General features: G+C 38.4%; 1 protein-coding gene across 7 annotated transcripts in view; it reads right to left on the reverse strand.

Moving 5' to 3' along the window:
* The window catches only part of RBM27 (RNA binding motif protein 27), a 68976-nt gene extending 49073 nt beyond the window's left edge, over window positions 1–19903 (reverse strand). For all 7 annotated transcript variants that reach the window (XM_036312624.1, XM_036312619.1, XM_036312623.1 and 4 more), the window contains exons 1-4: window positions 19654–19903; window positions 6802–6920; window positions 2491–2615; window positions 480–571 (exon numbers count right to left, since the gene is read on the reverse strand). In XM_036312624.1, coding sequence (XP_036168517.1) covers window positions 480–571; window positions 2491–2615; window positions 6802–6920; window positions 19654–19712 — 395 coding nt within the window. In that variant the 5' untranslated portion in view covers window positions 19713–19903. The remainder of the gene's footprint in view (window positions 1–479; window positions 572–2490; window positions 2616–6801; window positions 6921–19653) is intronic.
* Window positions 19904–23222: the final 3319 nt, after the last annotated feature.

The following is a 23222-nucleotide window of genomic DNA, read 5'->3' on the forward strand; positions in this document are numbered from 1 at the left end:
GGTAGGGAGAAGTGAAAAAAAAAAAGGTGAACCCAAAGTATGGGGAGGGGTGGGAGAAAAAAACAGATATTTAAAACTGGAAAAGAAAAAAGGCTCAAAACAAAGTTTTCTTAAACAAAGACTAATTTTTTGATGGTAGGCTGATGATTCAAAATATAAAATGCACTAATTGTAATATAAAATGCTATGGATGATTTTAATATTAAGCACCCCTAACCAAATGGAACATTTCATTATTATTCTCTAAGGAGACTGCTCCCACCCCTGAGCTCTTGGGGAAAGCACATAATGATGCTTGTTTATAAAAGGAAGACAAAGACAAAAAAAGAGAGAATGGAAGGAAGAAAGGTAACTTTTCCTTTAATCGGTTCAGAGAGAGAGAGAAGTCAGTTCATTATTTTAAAAATCTCTTCAATGCCCTTATAATATAACTGAAAAGTGAGTTACCAATATCCTCCTAATTAAAAATATACACAAACCTTCGTTCACTAGACTCTGAACGAGTCTTCTGGGGACTAGGATATTTCTTTTTTCTGCCATCTCGTTCTTCCTCTGCTGGCTCCTGAAATACCTATATGGAAACACTCATTAGAAACAAGAACAGGCCTCCAAAATACAAAACACACCCACCTGATGACAAACTTACTGGCACAAAGAGGGCACAAATAAACTGAAATATTAAAGTCATATCATGCCCAAAAAAGTTTGGAAACAGAAATAAAAAGATGCATCTGAAATTACATTACCAGCAATATGTTAATTTTTAAGTGTTAATTTAAGGTAGAAAAGTGTAGGAAGAAAACAAAAATCCATTCTTTAAATTCAAACAGCAGAAATAGCAAATCTCTATTTCTAAGCATCGTATAGTAAAATGATTTGAGTTTTCCTAATTATAATTCATTTTAGGAGAACTTTAGATTTATTTCATAGAAAAGGTTACAGGAACAAAAAGTTAATGAATGTTATAAAATGGCAGCCACAATATGGCAACCATATGGTGCTGGCAAAAACACTATACAATTGTTAGATTAGGTTTAAAAATTGTTCTACCAATTCACAGGAAATACAGAAGATATATTATTCCACTGAGATGCAATCAACAAAATTATATTCTATCAAGTACAAAAGAAAAGTATCTTCCTATTTCCATTACTTGAAAAAACATACCAAGAGCCTCTTTTAATTTTAAAGATTTTACGAGACAATTAAAGGGCATAAGCCAAAAATAAAAACAGTGATAGTAATCTCAATGAGTCTTAATGAAGTATTTTATTTTGTTTTCTTTTAACATTAAATCAATTCTATCATCCTAGCATTTAAAAATGTATCAGAAATGACAACTAAATGCAATATGTGATCTTTACAATGATCTTGTATTGAAGAGGAAAAAACACAAGCTATAATAAAAGGACGTTGTTGGTCAACAGACAAAATTGGAATACAGACAGTAGATACCAGTATTTTATTGATGTTAAATTTACTGACACTAATAATAGTACTATAGCTAGTTAAGAGAATATCTTTATTCTTATAAAATACACACTGAATATTTAGAGGTCAAGGGTCATGATGTACCTGACTTACTCCCAAATATTCAGAAGAAAATAATTCTGAGTCTATATAAAGAAAGCAAATGAGGCAAACTTTCAATAGGTGAATCTAGGTAAATGGTATATGGGTATTTGTGGTACTATTCTTGTAATTTTCATATGTTTAAAATTATTCCCAAATAAAAGTTCACTACATAATTATTAATAAACACAAAAGTTGGAAAACATTTCTGTATAATAACCAACACTTATGTGCCAGGCATTGGACTAAGATGTGCGTGCGCACAAATAAAATTTCATTTAATCCTTAAAGAGATAAGTATATACTACTATAATCATTTTGCTGATATGCAAATGAACAGTTAAGTAGCTTTGTTTAGAGCTACTACTTTAACTCATGCAGCTTGATTTTAAAACATATATTCTTATAGTAATACTGTTATCTATACATAAAAAGAAATCACATATGAACTTTGTAAAATTTCTTCCTTGATTCAATTCAAACCATCTATAATCACATTTTATATCTCAACATTGTATAAACATTTTTTCCTTTTCTTTCCTATGAGTTACATTTATAATTATATTATTTTCTCTATTTATGTGAAAATGTGTTGCCTAACGAGTTCTCTTGAGGTTTCATTCGTACTTTTCCTTCAATTAAGCCTCAATATTTATGAAATTTTATTTTTCTAAAAATCACTGGATAAGATTTCTCTGAATTCCTCAATATCACACTAAAATACTTCTTGGATCTCTAAACAAGCTATTTGAAATTCTTCCAACTCTTCAAGTTCGAGAAACTAAGAAGCCCTGAAAAAGACTTTGCACCATGCTCAAACCCAACAAATTTCCATCACTTCTAAAGAGGTCAACTTCCAACTAAGAATAATATTGGTAATGGGGCAAAAGATGCCCCCAAAACAAAACTCTGCATTACCTCTTCTTTAATTTCTTCTTTTTCTTGGACTAATGGTTTTGGCTCAGGCTTAACTGGTTCCAAAGGCGGAAGGTAGTTCTTAGTATAGAGGCTTTCAAATAGTTTATCCACAAAACCTGAAGTTTCTAAGGAAGATAAATAATATATGTGTTATATAAACAGAAACCAAAAATCTGACACACATTCTATTGTCAAATCTGAGGTAAATGGGACATCTCATACACTGTTGTTGGGACTTAAAATGAGTCCAACCCTTATTGGGAGAAAATCCCACTTCTAGGCTTTTATATCTTTTGGGCATACCTGCACATGTAAAAAATGATATCTATACAAGATTATTTGAGTACAAAATAGTAAATGATTGGAAACAACCCAAATTTCCATGAATAAGAAACTAGTTAAATAAATTATATGGCAGACATACAACAGAATACAGAGAAAATATAAAAAGAATGAGTACTGATAATCAGATCTCAAATATACAATAAACATTTATATGTTTATATTTGCATAAAAACTGATGAAAAGACAAAATGTGTACTTGAGGTGGGAAGAGGGCATATGAAGAACAGGTGAGAGACTTCACAGCATACCTTTACATTGCTGGATTAAATATACTGCCTACTCAAAAATTTAAAATATTTTTATATCAGTTGAAAAAATAAACATTGACATGAAAATTATATGAAAGTATCTTTTTGTATTTTACTTAAAGGCAGCTTTACTTTGAAACTTTTTCAAACTGGGAGAACCAAATAAATGTATTAAAAACATAAATGTCAAAGTATTTGTTGTTCAAATCAAATTTCTTGAATCAAGTAACTTTCATTGATCCTATTCTAAGGAAAAAAGAGCATATTAAAAGTACAATAGCCCAGCGGTTGTGGTTCCGTGGTTGAGCATCACCCTATGAACCAGGAGGTCATGGTTCAATTCCTGGTCAGAGCATATGCCGGGGTTGTGGGCTCGATTCCTGGTGGGGTTGTACAAGAAGCAGCTGATCAATGATTCTCTCTCATAGATGTTTCTATCTCTTTCTCTCCCTCACCCTTCCTCTCTCTGAAATCAAGAAAAAATATATATACATATTTTAAAAAGGTACAACACAGCACTGGCCAGTGTGGCACAGCTGGTTGAGTGTGGTTCCATACACAGATTGCCAGTTCAATACCTGGTCAGGCCACATGCCCAGGCTGCAGGCTCGATCCCTGGTAGGGGGTATACAGGAGGCAACTGATCTAATATTTCTCTCTCATATCAATGTTTTCTTCTTCCTTCCTCTCTAAAAATCAATAAAAATATTAAAAATAAAATAAAAGTACAACACAAAACCCTGGCCAGATAGCTCAGTTGGTTAGAATGTTATCCTGATATGCCAAGGTTATGGGTTCAATCCCAGATCAGGGAACATACAAGAATGAACCAACAGAACAGAGTGCAGAATCTCAGAGGGAAGTTGGGTGGAGGTAAGCAACCAAAGACCTGTATGCATAACCCATGGACACAGACAATAGGGTGCTGAAGGCCTGGGGTGGGCTGGAGGAGGTTAATGGAGGGTGGGGGAGGAGTATATATGTAATACTTTCAACAATGAAGATTAAAAAAAAAAAAAGAATGAACCAATCAATGAATGCATAAATGCGTGGCATAACAAACTGATGTTTCTCTTTCCCTTCCCCCCTCTCTCTCAAAATCAAGAAATTTTTTTAAAAGTACAACACAAACCCTGCTTACACCGTAATTATTACACATTTTATATAATCAGCTGTTTCTAAAATATCTAATTAATTTTCCTTCAGAAAAGCATCTTTATGCTATTAATTTGTGTGGTAACTTTTTCTTATTATAAAACTATTATCTCTTGTTAACTGTACACATTATTTTAAGAAAATAAATTAATCAGACCGTTCAAAAGCATTATTTTTACGATCAGTGTTTTTCTCTCTGGTTGCAAGTTTATGGCAATTTATTTTTTTTTTCCTTTTAAAGATGTTCTTTAAAATTCTTCCTCACATGTATTGCTTTTGTAATTTTTTAAAAAGTTACTAAAGCCCTAACCGGTTTGGCTCAGTGGATAGAGCGTCAGCCTGAAGACTAAAGGGTCTCAGGTTCGATTCCGGTCAAGGGCATGCACCTTGGTTGCGGGCACTTCCCCAGTAGGGAGTGTGCAGGAGGCAACTGAATTGATGTTTCTAATTCTCTATCCCTCTTCCTCTCCCTTCCTCTCTGTAAAAAATCAATAAAATATATTTTTCAAAAAAGTTACTAAAAATCTTTAAAGCTTTTGTAACAAGGAATTCTTAGATATCTAAACATATATTTGCCTGTTACCTCAAATGTCTTTGCAATGTTTTACTTATTTTTTTCATGGCCCTACATTTTACATAATTTATCTTTAATGGAAACTGAGTAATATAAATTAATATATTTAGAAAAGAAAATACTCATCCTCCCATCTGTACTAGGGAGGAATTACTGTGTTTTAGATTGAGAAGCCACAATTACTTCTTTTCTTCCTCAGTAAATATTTGAGGTAAAGGATGTCTTCCCACCATCAATAGCTAGATCAACCAGTAACTGCATTATCTACATTCCTGTCCATCTATTAAACAATATTTATTGAATATCTTCTATGTGACAGGCACTGTACGTTCCAAGTCTCTCCTCCACAAAGGAAAAGACCAAACAGGGTTGGGGAGGAGAGATATATATAAACAGGCAAATCAACATACAACATGACAATGAATGACAAATGCCATGATAAAAAATAATAAAGCAAGGTTAGAACGAGAGTGTCTGGAGGCGTGTGGCATACTATACATTCAGGGGAAACTACTCTAAGACAGCACTTTTTAAAAATATGCAACACCTGACTTATTTAGCCAGGGACACTGACTTTTTCCTTAGATTGTCAAATAAAAAAAATGACAACAGCCAACCCAACTATAGCCATCCGGTGTAATAAGTATCATCAAAATTATACCTATTTTTTTGGTCAGATGAGCAAAATATTTATTTTTTGGTGTACCAGAATTTTAGTAGTTTATGAGTGCCATGAAGATGAAAAAGGCTGAAAATGGCTGCTTTAATGATGACATTTGAGAAGAGACCAAAAACCATAAGGGAAGAAACCATGTTTCAAGGAAGGGTAAAGAGAGTTCAAAAGCCCTGAACTGGGAATATGTTTGCCATGTTGACAAAAACAGCACATTAGTCAATGTGACTAGAATAAATAGTGAGGAGGACAGGTAGGGAATGAGGTCAGAAAAGCAGCAGGGGAAGACTCCAGGAATCTCTGTGGACTATGAAAAATACTTTGGTAAGAAAATGAGAAGTTAAAGGCACAAAGAGAAGAACATGCCACCTCTTCTTGGATATCAAAAAGCCCCAGCCGGGGGGGGGGGGGGGGGGGGACAGAAAGCTTCACTGCCTTAATAAACACTAAGAATAAACAGCTTCAATATGCTTCAAATGTTACCCGCCCCCCACCATCAACTAGGATCTGCCACAAGCTGCAAAGGACCCACTCACCTAAAAAAGCATTAGTTACCACTGCCTCAATATAGGAAAGAAACAGAGACGGAAAAACCAGTTCTGCCAAAATATATCTACACTAATAAAAGAGAAACATGTAAATTGGTGTCACTCCGCTACACCCACAAGCCAATCAGAGTGACTATGCAAACTAACCCAACAAAGATGGCGGTTAATTTGCATATGCAGGCAAAGGCTCCGGCCGGAGTGAAGACTTAAGACTGAAGAGGCTTGGCTTCTCCGCTGCGGAGAAGCCAAGCCTCGCTGCAGCCGGACCAAAGGCCTGGGTCCTGGGCGCCGGAGGAAAACTGGTGCCAGCAGCCAGAGGAAGAAAGGCCTATTGCGTGAATTTCCGTGCAGCAGGCCTCTAGTGATAAATAATTAGGTATGAATGGATATATTCAAGTATAAAAGGACCCTGGCAATTTCTTTCCTTTCAAGCTTATATGTTCAAGATTTTATCAAGAAGTTTTAAATTGGCCGAAACCGGTTTGGCTCAGTGGATAGAGCGTCGGCCTGCGGACTGAAAGGTCCCAGGTTCGATTCCGGTCAAGGGCATGTACCTGGGTTGCAGACATATCCCCAGTAGGAGATGTGCAGGAGGCAGCTGATTAATGTTTCTCTCTCATCGATGTTTCTGACTCTCTATCTCTCTCCCTTCCTCTCTGTAAAAAATCAATAAAAATATATTAAAAAAAAAAAAAAAAAAAAAAAAAAAAAAAAAGAAGTTTTAAATTGAAAATCTTAAATACGTGACAAAAGGTCCATAGTAATTACCTTTTTGTAAAAAGACGTCAAGTTGATCAGCACAAAAGGCTTTCAATTCTTTCTCAGGTTTGTCCTTCTTGACCAGTGCGACAACGTAGTTGGCTAAGGCTGAAGGGTCAGCATCACATCTAGTTAGATAGAGAAAATATAAAAATTTTTAAACAATTTTTTCAAATGGTTATCATTAATGAAGTCACCCCTATTTTGAAAAGCTAAAAACTTTAAAGTAACTGCAAACACAGGGGACTATTATAACACACAGCATACATGTAGTGCAAGTAAGTGTTTCCTTTTCTGCTTATTTTCATAAAATAGTTTGTCTCCTACTTTCAATGTTCTAATTACACCCAGAATTTTTAACTAAATCTGTATTTGCTTTCTCAATGGTAATAAGAAAAAGGTGGCAACTGACCCTTAGTTTCAGCTTGACTTCCAGCCTATAGAAACAGTCAATGTCTTCATGAGCTATCTGTTCCATGGGACCAATGAGGAAGGAGGAAAAGTAACAACAATTTCCCCCAGTCCCTATAACCCCAGGAACCAGCATCCAAAAATGGAGATCAACTCCACTGTTAATCATCTCAGTGAGTACCTTAAGGATCTTTTATTCTTAAAAGTGAGAATAGAAGTTTGGCACCTTAAATATTACTGGTAAACACTTTAGCTGCTATAAGCAAGAGAGACAATATCTGGGAGTCAGCACAGAAAGGTTAAGAAAGTGGTGGGAGGGCAGCAGAGATAACCTTTACCTACTTCACTATTTTTTCCCTAGTCCAGTGATGGCGAACCTATGACACATGTGTCAGAGGTGACACGCGAACTCATTTTTTTGGTTGATTTTTCTTTGTTAAATGGCATTTAAATATATAAAATAAATATCAAAAATATACATCTTTGTTTTACTACGATTGCAAATATCAAAAAATTTCTATATGTGACACGGCACCAGAGTTAAGTTAGGGTTTTTCAAAATGCTGACACGCCGAGCTCAAAAGGTTCGCCATCACTGCCCTAGTCAGTAGTAACCTGACTTTGACAACCTAAAGTATCTCCTATGCCAGGACAGCACATGATCCTTGAGTTGCCAACTCCTGACATACAGCAATCTGTCAGACTTAACATTTAATCTACATTACATGAAACTAAAAGTTTTATGTTACAAATATACGTATTTTTTAATATTCTATTTTCCTCATGAATGTACATTTAAGTAACACATTATCTTATATGGCTTCATAGGGTTGCTGTAAAACTAAAATGAAAAAATTCAGAAAGACAGTAATTAAAATCAATATGCAAGCAAAGTGATCATATTCCTGTAAAACACTCCAATCAACTAATCTTGTTCTACAGTCCTTGGGCCTCCACTGTCAACCAGAAAGTTAGATTCAGCTCCAAGAGTATCAATCATTTCCAACTTCATGAGATCAGCAAACAAAAGAAAGACTAAGCATAAGTACCTTTACTTCCTTCTAGTCTATTTTTCTAAAGTTCATAATTCAATAAAATAGAATTTTTTCATTGCCAGTATTAACATTTTGTGGGAAAGGCAGGTTTTTAAAACATCTATGCACCTTTATGCACCAAGTTCTAAGAGAGCAAATTTCAACGATTGTCAATTTTACAAAATTCAGACCTAATAAAAATAAATTATGGGCAAGGATCAAAGTGTACGAGGAGAGACTAAGTGTTAAAGATGATGAGTTACATATTAATAAAAACATGCAATTTAAAAGAAAGCTACAATTTTTCTTTTTTTTTTAATATATTTTATTGATTTTTTACAGAGAGGAAGGGAGAGAGATAGAGAGTTAGAAACATCGATGAGAGAGAAACATCGATCAGCTGCCTCCTGCACATCTCCTATTGGGGATATGCCCGCAACCCAGGTACATGCCCCTGACCGGAATCGAACCTGGGACCTTTTAGTCCACAGGCCGACGCTCTATCCACTGAGCCAAACCAGTTTCGGCGCTACAATTTTTCTTAAGTAAAAAATATAAATTGCTAAATTCTAAATATGGATTTACAGCATTTTCAGCTTCAAAAAAATGTTACACATACCATGCCCATTTTGGCTATTCCATAAAAACCTCAAGAAAGAGATATGTAGGTAGACCTAATTTCACTCCTGAGAACACGAAGATATTTGATCAGTATAATTCTAATCAACTTTCAAATGGGGGGGGGGGGATCACATTTCTACCTTTACTTAGAAAGTTCAGATCCTGGATAAGATAAATATTCTAAGCACAAAAAGAAAAGGATTTTTAAAAGTAAGAAATGGCATAAAGAGGCAATGTTATTTTCTCTAGTATTACGAGACTCTTCAGAAAGACTCATGACCTGACGGTACAATGCTGGGTAAGAATATTTGGGTTCTTAGTGAAAAACAGGCAAAACATTCAGATTACTGGATAAATTAGGTGGGTTAAACATACACAGATGCCTTATACATATATTTACTATTCAGACTCTAAAACAAATGCAGGGTTAGGCCTCTTCTGATGAAATACATTTTGATGTGACAGTGCTAAAACTCAAGATGAACAGTTATGAGAAATTCAAAGAGCAGAAAAAGACAAAACACCAAGAAAAGAGTGATCACAGATTCTAAATATTTAATGTGAGTGAACTAATTATTAATAACTGATAGAATTCTGCACCAAATACAAAAATGTTTATAGCCAAAGGAATAGGACCATTTAAATTAATAATTCCTTATATATATATATATATATATATATATATATATATATATCCATAAAGTGCGCTAGGAGAGAAATTGCCAGTCTGAAATAACAACTGACACCAACTGAATGGTGAAACTTAAACACATTGGGGAATTTTATGTTGTAATTTTCTGTACTTTTATGTTTGTTCTTATTTTTTCTTTCGCCGCCCCTTACCATATACACTTCAAAAACTGACAATATTGTAGTAACTATGGTAGCATGCTAATACTAGCCCAACAAGACATCCAGATGTGTGTCACAAAAATCTACATATGTCTAAGATCCTTGGTAGATTACAAAACAAATGCAGGGCCACCTATTATTTCTCTTACCCAAGAAGTAATACCTAGGAAGAGTAAACCATTCAGCTATTTATTTGTAACCAAAGCTTATGAAAATTCATTTCTGCTTACATATAGGAATAAGCATATCCTATATAATAAAGAGCTAATATGCAAATAGTCATCAAGCCCTCACGCCGTTAACAGCTCAGACACTCAACACTGGTGAGAGAGGAATGGGAACCAGCCAGGCACAAATGAGCTCGCGAGAGAGGAACAGGGACCAGCAGGCACAAATGAGCTCGAGAGAGAGGAACAGGGACCAGCCAGGCACAAATGAGCTCGCAAGAGAGGAACAGGGACCAGCAGGCACAAATGAGCTCACAAGAGAGGAATGGGGACCAGCCAGGCACAAATGAGCTTACCAGAGAGGAATGGGGACCAGCCAGGCACAAATGAGCTCACGAGAGAGGAACAGGGACCAGCCAGGCACAAATGAACTCGCGAGAGAGGAATGGGGACCAGCCAGACTGTGGCCCAGGAGAGGGACAAGCTGCCCGCCCCACAGTCCCAGGCACCAGCGGCTGGGGCTGCGGCCTGGGAGAGGGACAAACCGCCCACCCCACAGTCCCGGGTGCCAGCGACTGCCTCTGCACCTGTGGCCTGGGAAAGGGACAAGCCGCCCGCCCAGCGGTTCCAAGCACCTGCGGCTGTGGCCCAGGCAAAGCCAGCCCAGGTCCTGGTTGCCTGCAACCAGCCAGAGGGAGGGAAGCCCGGGTCCCAGGTGCAGGGCAAGGCAGAGGCGGTAAGGGTATGATCAAGCCAGCAGGGGAGCAGTTAGGGGCGATCAGGCTGAAGGCAGAGTTGGTTAGGGGCGATCAGGCAGGCAGGCAGGTGAGCGGTTAGGAGCCAGCGGTCCCGGATTGCGAGAGGCCCTCAGACATCCCCCAAGGGGTCCCGGATTGGAGAGGGTGCAGGCTAGGCTGAGGGATTCCCCCACCCACCCCGCACATATTTCGTGCACTGAGCCTCCAGTTTTGGAAAACAGATTTGAAAATTTTGGATCCATGCCTATGATATACACATTTCTAGACAAAAAGGGGCTTCTATTAAAACAAAGAGATTTAAAAAGGTAATAAATAATACTGTCTAAATTTACTATTCTCCTAGAGCAGTGGTCAGCAAACTCATTAGTCAACAGAGCCAAATATCAACAGTACAACAATTGAAATTTCTTTTGAGAGCCAAATATTTTAAACTTAAACTATACAGGTAGGTACACTGTTATTAACTTAATTAGGGTACTCCTAAGGCTTAGGACAGTGATGGCGAACCTCTGACACATGAACTCATTTTTTTTAGTTGATTTTTCTTTGTTAAATGGCATTTAAATATATAAAATAAATATCAAAAATATAAATCTTTGTTTTACTATGGTTGCAAATATCAAAAAATTTCTATATGTGACACAGCACCAGAGATAAGTTAGGGTTTTTCAAAATGCTGACACGTCAAGCTCAAAAGGTTCACCATCACTGGCTTAGGAAGAGCCACACTCAAGGGGCCAAAGAGCCGCATGTGGCTCGCGAGCCGCAGTTTGCCGACCATGGTCCTAGAGTCTTTAAAAGGCCTTAACAGCATAATCAACTATGCATTTTACCAATAATTGCATATATTAGACAAATTAAGTGATCCACTGAAGATCAGGTAGACAGAACACCCGTAGAACTCCACACAAGTAAAATCTTTTTCACAGCACATACACTTTTCTTTTTTTTCTTTTTTTATATATTTTTATTGATTTCAAAGATGAAGGGAGAGGGCCTCTTTTCTTATGTATATCTACATGTCAAATTAATGTGTCCTAAATCTCAACCAATAGTTCCTTTCAATTAAAAAACAACAACAAAAGAAGTTCCTAAAGTTTAATGGAAGTTACAAATATAAGGACTTTATATTTGTAAAGTCCAGCATAGCTCAATGGTTGGAGTGTTGGCCTGAGGACAGAAGGGTTGCAGGTTGGATTCCAGGTCAAGGGCATGGGCACATACCTAGGTTGCAGGTTTGGTCTCCAGGTTGGGTCGGGGTGCCTGCGGGAGGCAACCAATTGATGTGTCTCTCACATTGATGTTTCTCTCTCTCCTCCTTCCTCCCTTCCACTCTCTTAAAAAACAAAAATCAATGGTAAAAAAATATATGTATAAGGATCTTAAAATTCATATCTTGCATAACAATGTTCTAAGAACATGTCTCAGTAATCTATCTTTAAGTCATTTAAAAAATAAAAAGCAATTAGGATTAATTTTTATTAGGGGAAGTTAACAGAAATATCACCCTAAAAATGTCTTACTTGTAAAAACCTTAAATTTGCCTTTCTCTTCCTTAATGAAATTTCCATTGCAGATATGACACATCTGCTGAGCTGGTAATCAGCTTTACAGACTTCAAACATATATACCCAATCCCAAAACCTAAGAGTAAAGATCCTTCCTTATATACTAATAATAAACCACTATAGTCTATTTGTTTCAGGGAAAAGCCAGGACTATTTAAACTTTTTTCACTTTCAGGAAAAAAACCTACATATCTCTGAATATGGGTTCAATTTTAAGTTCTACCTTTGTGTAGTTTCTGTTTCAGAGATAAGACAATTAATGAATACACTATTGGGCCAAAGGGGAAAAAGACCTCCTGATCCTAATGTGTATCTACAACCATTAAAAATGTTCACATTCTTTGACTTGCATAGTAGTTGTACTTATGGGAAATTAGTCTCAGGATGAGGCCAAATATAGGAAATACTGCTGGTACCTAAGACAAACTAAAAATATATACATTTATTGCATAAAAACAGCATTATTTTTAACAGAAAAGGTAAAGTCAAGGTAACCATTCTTATTGCTGAATATTCATGAAACACTAGAGACCTGATGCACGAAATTTATGCAAGGGGCCCTCAGGCCTCGCAGCCACAGTGGCTGCCTCAGCCCTTGCAGCCCTGGCTTCGTCCAGAACAACTTTATCTGGAAGAACGTCTGGAAGGTCGTTTGGCTGATCTAATTAGCATATTACACTTTTATTATTATAAATTAGGCATCCAAAGTGATGGTTATAAAAAGCAATACACAAATATAAAAAATACTTTTGATGTAAAGTCAATTGGAGAAATCAAGATTAAAAAAACAGTGTATTTGAATCTATTTACATCTTCAAGAAAGTTCATACACTGAAGAGAAACTGGAAATAAATACACCCCAAATTTTTATTCTTTTCTCTCTATATTTGCTGTAATACAATAATGCTCTTATTACTTTACAAAAAAAAGTAAAAAAAAAAAAAAGTCTGCCCCTGAGATCTGTGTTCTGATTATTCCTTTAATAAGGCAGTGGTGGACACCCAGCCAGTGTGCCTCAATGGTCGAGCTTCAACCCAGGAACCAAGAGGTCACTAGTTCGATTCCATCAGGGCACATGCCCGGGTTGCAGCTCAATCCCCCGGGGGGTGGGGGGGGGGGACATGCAGGAGGCAGCTGATCAGTGATTCTCTCTCATTGATGCTTTATCTCTCTCTCTCCCTTCCTCTCTGAAATCTATAAAAATATATTTAAGACAGTATTTGAAAAATAAGTAAAATCTGAGCTTATTTTATCAAAGAGTGTACATAACTATTAAGTTCTAAAAAATGTTAACACATATTAAAGATAACACAAATATTGATACTTCTTTTCAAATAGAAGCTTTCATCTTTCCCTTAATTAAGGGTTTTCATGAATGAACACAATGTAAAATAAAATACCCATAGATTGTTTTGGGAAAAATATATATACATACATCTCTACAAACATCATTTTGACATTTGGACTATGGCTTCTAGAGCAGTGGTCACCAACTAAGCATACCCAGAAAATAGGATAATTTTTAAAAATCTTACTTTTCTAATTGTCCACCAACCTAAATTTACATATGAGCACATGCATCCATTTAAACATTTACTGAATATTTACTAAGTGCCAAGCATCTTGCTAGGTAATGGAATTACTTTGAGCAAGACTTTGCCCTGCAGTCACTGGCCAAGAGATGAGTATGAAAACAAATAATTACAGTACAAAATAACAAATGGTTAAAAAGGGAGATTAATAATGAAGTAACAACACTGTGAATGAGAGAAGACAGTGGTAGGACACAGGGATATAAAGCAACTTCTCGCTTTTAGCCTATAGCAATTGGGCCAGAAGAATGAAGTCAGACATATTTAGGAGCCAGACCAAAAGACATAAGAACAAATATGTTCGTAACTTAGTATAATAAAACTTGACAAGAAGTCGTCTGGTCAAAATATGTCCTTTTCTATGAAACAGTGAATGGTCTCCTTAAACAGGTCCCACAGCACTTTAAAGGCAAACTAATTCTTTGAAGCCACTAAGTACACGTTAGAAAATTATCAGTACTTCTCAACCTTAAGAACACACCTCCAAAATACTCACTTCACCCTAGTAGCTTATTTATCAGGGATGTCAGGTCTAACAGCTGCAAGGTGATCATTTTTCCTACCATTTGAGCAACTTCAGAGACTACTAGTCAGAGTTTAACTTGATAGCAGCATGTAAACTCTATAGAGTTAAACCAAAGTATACCCTCCATGATCACTGAACCAATAAATATGAACCAAAAAAATAATCTCAGTCTCTGCATCTGATTGCTGCCTTTTCCATCAGTGAAGGCAATATATTCAATCTCTTAGTACATGCACAAAGTACATATGGCCTGTACTCACAGAAACTGCACATGAAGACTGTGGCTTTCATTAGCAATTCCTGTTCCTGCCTATTTAGCCTGCAATGAGACTCTAGCTCTGTCATGGACTAGACTGCTTATTATTTTGTAAGTGGCAGTCAGTGGTGCTTAACATTAGTAAGTAAAATATTTTTGCAGAAAGAGTTCAGCATATTTTCATATTTCAAAACCACGAAATTTCATTTATATTTAATAATGATTCTGAGGTACACAAAGCACTAAGTCTGCATCATTAATATTCAAACCATGTTCATGAGGTAGGTAAAAGGCTAATAAAATTAACTCTGTTTAATAGAAAAAAGGTTAGACAATTTCTCCGAAGTCCCACAGTGAATTTGAGACACAGAACTAGAACTTAAATGGCCTGATTCACATAAAGATGCTCTACTAGGGCCGAAACCGGTTTGGCTCAGTGGATAGAGCGTCAGCCTGCGGACTGAGAGGTCCCGGGTTCGATTCCGGTCAAGGGCATGTACCTGGGTTGTGGGCACATCCCCGGTAGGGGATGTGCAAGAGGCAGCTGATCGATGTTTCTCTCTCATCGATGTTTCTAACTCTCTATCTCTCTCCCTTCCTCTCTGTGAAAAATCAATAAAATATATTTAAAAAAAAAAAAAAAAAAAAAAAAAGAACCCTAAAGTAAGCTTGAATTCAGGGTTCTCTACTCTAGAAAAAAAAAAAAAAAAAAAAAAAAAAGATGCTCTACTAGGATAGATGGATGGATGGATGATTGGATGCAACTCTCCAACAAGTATTACAAACGCTTTTTTAAAAAGACTTATTTTTACAATAAACCAAACAAGCAGTAGTGAATTGCATATGATTTTATATATTTAATATATAATATGTAAGTAACTTAAAACATTCCCCATTAAAGACATTTTTGGTAGGAATGTGTGTTACTGAAAAATGCTTGCCTGAACTTTTTCTAAACTTGCAGAAATTTCTTCAGTTATTTATCCCTAACATTCACTTAGGACCTTACTTTTTAAGGGGTTCCCATACTTAAAATGAAGTTATTTCTGATAGAAAGAAACTACGGCATCTTCTAATTGTGCATAATCCCTACACGGCCTCTATGACTAGGATATCTAGCATATTTTTAAAGTGAAGAAAGATGAGGCCCCCAAACAAGATCTGTGAATTCAGTCTGTTCATGCAGCAGTAGGAAAAGAGATAGAAACTTCTTGCCTAATATGGTTTTTCTCCCCTTTATGATGCCAACAAAAATGGTACTGGGGCCCTAACCGGTTTGGCTCAGTGGATAGAGCATTGGCCTGCGGACTGAAGGGTCCCAGGTTCGATTCCGGTCAAGGGCATATACCTTGGTTGCAGGCACATCCTCGGTGGAGGGTGTGCAGGAGGCAGCTGATCGATGTTGTTTCTCTCTCATCGATGTTTCTAACTTTCTATCCCTCTCCCTTCTTCTCTGTAAAAAAAAATCAATAAAATGTATTTTTTTTAAATGGTACTGGGTTTTCTCCAGCCAGTTAAGAAGCCATTTCTTCTAGGCTCCCTCCTTCTGTCTTTCCTCTAATACAAATAATAGATATGTCCCACATCTCTATTTGGAAGGCAATAGAGATGGCATGGAAGGTAACAGGTGAGCTCTTAACAACACATGGTATTTCTAATTTGTCTATAGGGAATAATCACATGTAAACTGGATTGGTTTAGAAATACGCCCTTACATGCCTTTGTTTTACCAGTGATAAGCTGTAATATGCTTAAAAACACCTAAAAATTCAAAAACTTCCATAAATTTAGTTAACTGGAAATTAAGTTAAACAAGAAAGTGCAGTGGGAAATCATGTGCCACCGTACCATTCCAACACAGCCACTGCAACTACGTTTATCTGAAAACTTAACAACTGCTCTGAAATGCTATGTTGTAGCAACATGCCAATCAGCCATGAAAATTTTCTTAAATCTGGAATATGCAAAAAGTAAATTTACAAATACATCCCTCTTTAGCATATCATTTATTACATTTTAGGATGTCTAAACAAACAAAAATAACCTCCCATAACAACATACTAAGAATGAAAATACATGTGATATTTGCATTTATTTCTTCATAACACTTCCATCCAAAACCATTACTTATGTGAATTAAAAATAAGTATTTTTATTTTCTAATTCTATGAATGCCTCTATATTAAGTCTAAGTTGTAGTAATTCTAGATTTTTTTAATCCTAAAAAAGTAACAAAAATTAAAGAGAATAGATAGAAACATGATGTGTGCTTTAAATTGAACATAAACGGAAAACAAATGGGGAAACTAAACTCAAATATTCATTTTGAAAGGTAATTTTTACCCATGAAAATTACTACGTATCTACAAACTTACCAATATAAACAGCCAAAAAAGCCAAGTGAAAAGACGCTTAGGAGATTTAACTTCCTACTCAAACTAAATTTTGACATTAAGAAACATTTTAGGGATCTTTAAAAAAAAAAAAAAAAACCACACACACAACTATATTATCAAAACTTGTCACCTTCTACCCAAGACATAAAATATACATTTAAAACTTTTTCAGTGGATAAAGTGTCGAGCTGGACTGAAGGGCCCCTGGTTCGAGTCTGGTCAAGGGCACATGCCCGGTTGTGGGCTCGGTCACTCCCCGGTGTGGGGCGTGCAGAAGGCGGCCGATCAATGATTCTCTCATCATTGATGTTTCTATCTCTCTCTCCCATTCCCTTCCTCTCTGAAATCAATAAAAATATGTAAAAAAAAAAAAAATGTTTAATACATTTAATACTTTTAAAATGATCTCTACCAACAAACGAAATCAGAGCTTGTATGAAAAACTGTTACACACACACACACACACAAACACACACACACACAATGACAACATAAACAGCCTGAGTTAAGTTTTTGGTTTCTTAAACATTAAAGAGCATAGAGGTAAAGAATTTTTAAACAGACATTTTTCTTTTTTTTCAGCCTTTTCCAAATATGGTCAATTTTACTAAATCAATTTCACTATTTCTCAACTTTATCACACTCTATCTCCATTTTTGTGTTCCAAAACTTTGTACTGTAGAAAAAGTATGATGCACATCCAGGAGGCCCACATCCTTCTACACAACTTCAAGTGCCCCAATAAGTCATTTTCACTTTTACTAGACCTCACTGCCCTGGCCGGTTTGGCTCAGTGGATGGAGCATGGGCCCGGGGACCTAAGGGTCCGAGTTCGATTCCCAGTCAAGGGCACGTACCTCAGTTGCAGGCTCGATCCCCGGCCCTGGTCGGAGCATGTGCGGGAGGCAACCAATGGATGTGTCTCTCTCACATGGATGCTCCCCTCTCTGTGTCTCTCCCCCTCCCTTCCACTCTCTCTAAAAATCAATGGAAAAAATATCCTTGGGTGAGGATTAACAAAACAACAGCAACAAAACTTGACCACTACTAATGTAAAACTCAGAAGCCCTTGGTGCACATTTATTCACACCTGTGTTCTACTCACATCCTCATCTTCAGAAAGCAAATACCACTTCAGACACCCAAATTCCCTAAGCCTGCCTCCCTCACGCATCCTGCCTTCACAAGGCTGACACACTGGACTACCCATGACTCTCCCTAGGTGTTCCAATCTCACCTCAAGAAACAACAGAGGTTAGTTACCAAGATTTCTCCGGAGGACCAAAAAAACAACAGGGAAGTATCTTTCTCAACAGCCCCAACTTTACCCCATCTCCACACTTCCACCTCTGAAAAACTCAATCTGGCCACGCAAATGATCTGATTTAATGAGCAAAGCCCGCCCATCGCTTCCTCTACCCCCTTTCCTTCAGCCAGAAAGTCCTCACCTCCCCAGGAAGATAAGCCCCAGAAACGAAGAGGGGGCGGGAAACCATCCTTTCCCTTGCTTTCCATGCCCTCTCCCCCAAGAGGGTGAAAGACAGCATGTCTCTCCAGCCCTCCCCTCCCGCCTTCCCTAGGTCCTAGAAGAGTCTAGGAGATGTGTTTCGGGGACCAGCTATGCAAACCTCAGTGTCCCAAATATACGCACTCCTACCCCCTTAAAATGGTTACAAAACCTACAAAAACTTGATACCTCTGCTCTCCCTTTCATGGGTCCCAAATACGACCCAGGATATATATTTTAAAACAAGCCCCTCATTCTTTTCAGCACCTCAACAATAACCCTCCACCTCAGTTGCCCTCTCCACCTTTCAACAATATGTACAAAACTCCTATTCTTTCTGCAACGCCCTCCATGCCTCCAGCGCCGCATCCAGAAACCGCGAGATCCCGCAGGTACACACACCCCTCCCTCCAGCCCCTCCTCCAAAGCTAGGTAGCAGGGTAACCCCCAATCAAACGCATAAACCTCAACTCCCTCCAAGCCCCAATGATATTTAAAGATCATCAGTTCTCCTAGTACTATCAACTCATCAATAATATTTGAAATCCCTAAAAACCTGTATCATATTGATCAGCTTCCCAATAATTCCCCCAATGCCTACATTGCCCTTTCAACCACCCCCCGTTTTTTCAAATACTTTAATATTCCTAGACTCTTAAGGGCTTATCGGTAATCTCTGTAAAGCCCTCAGTGCCCCTCCCCTCCCTTTCTGCCCGGTTTTGAAAAGGCCCCCCTCGACACTCGCCGCTTCCAGATCTTTTAGTCCCGGAACAATGTTGTCTGTAAAGCCCTGGCTACGCTGCTCTTCCCTTCGAGATGCCAATATCCACATTTAAAAATCCCTCGATAGCCCTGCTCTCCCTCGCAGTTCTCAATCAGCAGCATTTCCAGTCCCCTCGCTGCTCCTGCTGCCCCGGTAGCACCCCAAGACTTGGACTTAACAAGCCCTCGCCCCCCTCCCCGACAGGCCCCACAGCACACGGTCTCCGTGCCCCTGGCGCTCCCTCCTCTCCCCTCCCCCCTCAATGGTGATAGTACTACAGAGGAGACGCCGGGACCTCCCGACCGCGGCCCCTCCGCCGCGCCCTCCCTCACGCCGCCTCCCTTCCCCCCGCGTCCCGCGGGCCCCCAACGCCCACGTTCGCCGGCCCCGGCCCAGCCAGGCTCACTCACATCGGCTCCAGTAACTTGGCCAGCCAGGACTTGAGGGCATCCACATCCTCTATGAGCATGGTGCAGGGAAGGCGGGCTCGGCCGCCGCTCTCGTTCGGGCCTGCCGCGGTCTCCCCTTGTCGCCCCCTCACGCCTTCTTCACAGCCCCCGGTGCCCCAGCCCACCGGGCATCTTAAGAGATTTCAACCTACTCCCCCGGCCGGGGCCTAACAGGAACTAACCCAAGAGCCCTCACTCAACCTACCTCAACGGCTCAGGAGGGCGGAAGTTAGCGCCGAGTGGCGGGAGCAAGAGCCAATAAAAGAGAGAGGGCCGTGCACGCAAAGCCAATGAGAAGGCTCGTTTGCCCCGCCGGCCAGTCGTACCCAGTTAAGGAGGATATATCAAGGTAGGTGGAGAGCTTACTTGAACTCCTGGTGCAAGATGGTATCTTGGAGAAGGTGCTGTGCCTCTTAAAGGGGCCGTGGCGCCTTTTTTGACCACGCCGCCGCCCGCTCCGGAATACCGGTGTCTGCTGCTGGGAGTGCCCGGGGGAACCCGGCGAGCCCCTCAGCCTTGTTCCTTCCTCTCCTTTTTCCTGGAAACACACATTTAGTGTCCCGAAATGACTCAGCTGTAGTAAATCTGCAACACAGCATGCAACACGTTCACATTGCAAGGAATGCAAAATTTTACCTTTTCCCCTTACACTCATTTTGCTCGGCACATATGCTTGCATTTTTTGCCGCTCTGCTTAAATTACGAAGAATGTCCTGACAACCATGCCTTGGATTCCAATAATCGTCATTTTAAAAACGTGGCGCACGGATGTAAAAGGCTGAGGCCATTTCAATTTTACCAGTTTTTTTAAAAATATATAAATGCTTTATTTAGACAGAAAAACTATTCCAATTTTTTTTTTACATTCTCTTTTCATTGCATGCCTAAAATTTAGTGGGGATCTTTTTGCAGGGAGAATTTTGGTCAAGTAAGCAAGATTTTTACATTTTAAAAAAACCTATATTACGGAAGTAGGCAACTTAGTTTGCACTAGCTGAGAAATTCCTTATGGAATTTTGAAATTGGCTTGGCACTGGTGTTAAAATGTTTACTCAACAACAAATACGGAGCACCTGCTATATGCCTGCACTGTGTAAGACGCTAGGATTCTAATTGTGAACAAAACAGAGTCCCTCTTCTTAAGAAGCTAGGCAGTTTATGGGATTATGCATTATAATAATGGCATTTTGAAAAATACCTGATGAGCACATACCGCATATCAAAGAGATGGGTCAACCCAAAATAAGTAGGTAAACTAAATATGCATTGAGCAGGTGTAGGCAAATTTTTTCTGTAAAGGGCTATATTTTTGGTTTTGTGGGCCTTAGGTCTCTGGCAAGTACTCAACTTTGCCCTCTTGGCGTGAAACAGGCCATAGGTAAGATGTAAACAAAGGACTATGGCTGTGTGCCAATAAAACTTATATGGAAATTTCAATTTTAGATAATTTTCATGTGTAGCAACATTTTATTCTCTTGACATTTTTTTTCTTCAACCATTTAAAAGTGTAAAAGCCAGGTTCACTTCACAGGTATACAGAAACAGGTGCCAACAGAGTTTGGCTTGCTGGCTTCAATGGGTTCACCTCCTGACATAAAGTAACAAAAAACAAAATGCACTTAGAAATCACCTAATAAGCCACCTTCACTGACATCTCTCTCCAACTTTGCAAATGAGGGAAAAGCACAAGACTGAGTGGTTCACCCAGAATCACACATGTCTGCAGGTGGAGCAGGGTAGCATCCAGATCTTCTGACAAGCCCAGAGCTTTCTCACATCCAACTCTTGCCTCTTCTTCCTTCTCTCCTCCTCCCCTTCTTCCTTTATGCTTATCTACATTCCCCCCCCCCCATACTTATTTCCCCTAAGGAGATAAAGTGTTATGCCAAAATGACACAGATTTAAAAGAGAGAAATGTAAAAGTGATTTGATTAGGCCTAAAGCTAGACAGGAACTTGATAGTATGACAGAAATGGAACAGGAATTGCCTTTATCACAATAAATCGCTCCTCTGCAAGAATTTCAAAGTACTTTTCTTTTTTTTTTTTTTTAATATATTTTATTGATTTTTTACAGAGAGGAAGAGAGAGAGATAGAGAGTCAGAAACATCGATGAGAGAGAAACATTGACCAGCCGCCTCCTTCACATCCCCCACCGGGGATGTGCCCGCAACCCAGGTACATGCCCTTGACCGGAATCGAACCTGGGACCTTTCAGTCCGCAGGCCGACGCTCTATCCACTGAGCCAAACCGGTTTCAGCTCAAAGTACTTTTCGAATGTATTTATAGAACAAATTTTGTAGGGCCTTGTTTTAGAGGTGAGGTTGCTGAGACACTGGCTTCTATCACCCAGGGCATCATTTAACCAAGAACGTTACAGAGGGTAGAACAGACATGAGCACAGTAATATTTGTGTGTGGGGACCCGAATAATCTTTTTTTCTTTTATTTTTCAAATTGTGATGTTACTATATTATTTTTTTAGACTGACTACATTCTATACTTATTAGGGCTACTGCTTTGAATGTAGATATTAAACCCCAACTATATCTTTAAAAAGTAGCATTTGTAGAAGAGTTGCTTTTCCAGAAGTGGAAGGAGGACATAATATAGTCAATCCCACTCCCATGCCTGGCTCATTCATTTGCTAAATAGCCGTTCAAATTTGGTCAGTAGCCATGGCCCAGAATTTTCCATATACTTTATTCAGTAGCATTCATCCTATGCACAGAACTGACTCATTTGCAACCCATGAATGTGTGAGGCATTGATTTCAGCCATACAAATGCAATGCATACATATATATCTTAATTCAACACACTGATATTGAGTGATGGTTACCATGTACCTGATTCTGTGCTCTGTGCTGGGGCAGAGACAAAAGTTTGAACAGTTATATCCATTCACTGTCTTTTGAGAGCTCTGATTCTGGTGGTTTAATAGGCACCAGAAGTAATAATCATAGCCAAAAGTGTTGGGTACATGCCCTATGCTGAATATTTCAGTGTATTATTGCCTCTCATCCTCACAGTATCTCTGGGTAGTAAACAATATTTACAGACAAGAAAAGTGCATCCCAGAAAGATCATGAAGCTGATGAGTGGAAAGGCCCAGTTTTGATCATGTGTGTTTGACTCCAAAGCCCATACCTATAACCTTCACTTAACTATCTATCAAACAATGAAATATGAAATGTGTGGTTCATTCAAAAGTCATTCAACAAATATGTATTGAGCCCCTTACCATCTATTAGGCACTGTTCTTGAATATAGAGAGTAAGAGTGATTTTAAACAAATATTCTTTCCTTAATTAAATATATAAAATGGATACTTAATTATTTTTTTCTCGGTTTTATCTTCACAGGAAGAGAGAGAAAGAGATCCCATTTATTTAGGAAAAAAGAGATTATTAATATGGGGCATTGAAAAGAGAGAGTGACCAAAAAGAGAACAGACATCTAAACCAGCATTATTCAGGCAAGTTCCCTTTCTTGGCTAGAGGATAACTGGGCCTCAATCAGAAAAAAGTG

Source organism: Myotis myotis, unplaced genomic scaffold (assembly GCF_014108235.1).
Source record: "Myotis myotis isolate mMyoMyo1 unplaced genomic scaffold, mMyoMyo1.p scaffold_m19_p_6, whole genome shotgun sequence".
Lineage (NCBI taxonomy): Eukaryota > Metazoa > Chordata > Mammalia > Chiroptera > Vespertilionidae > Myotis > Myotis myotis.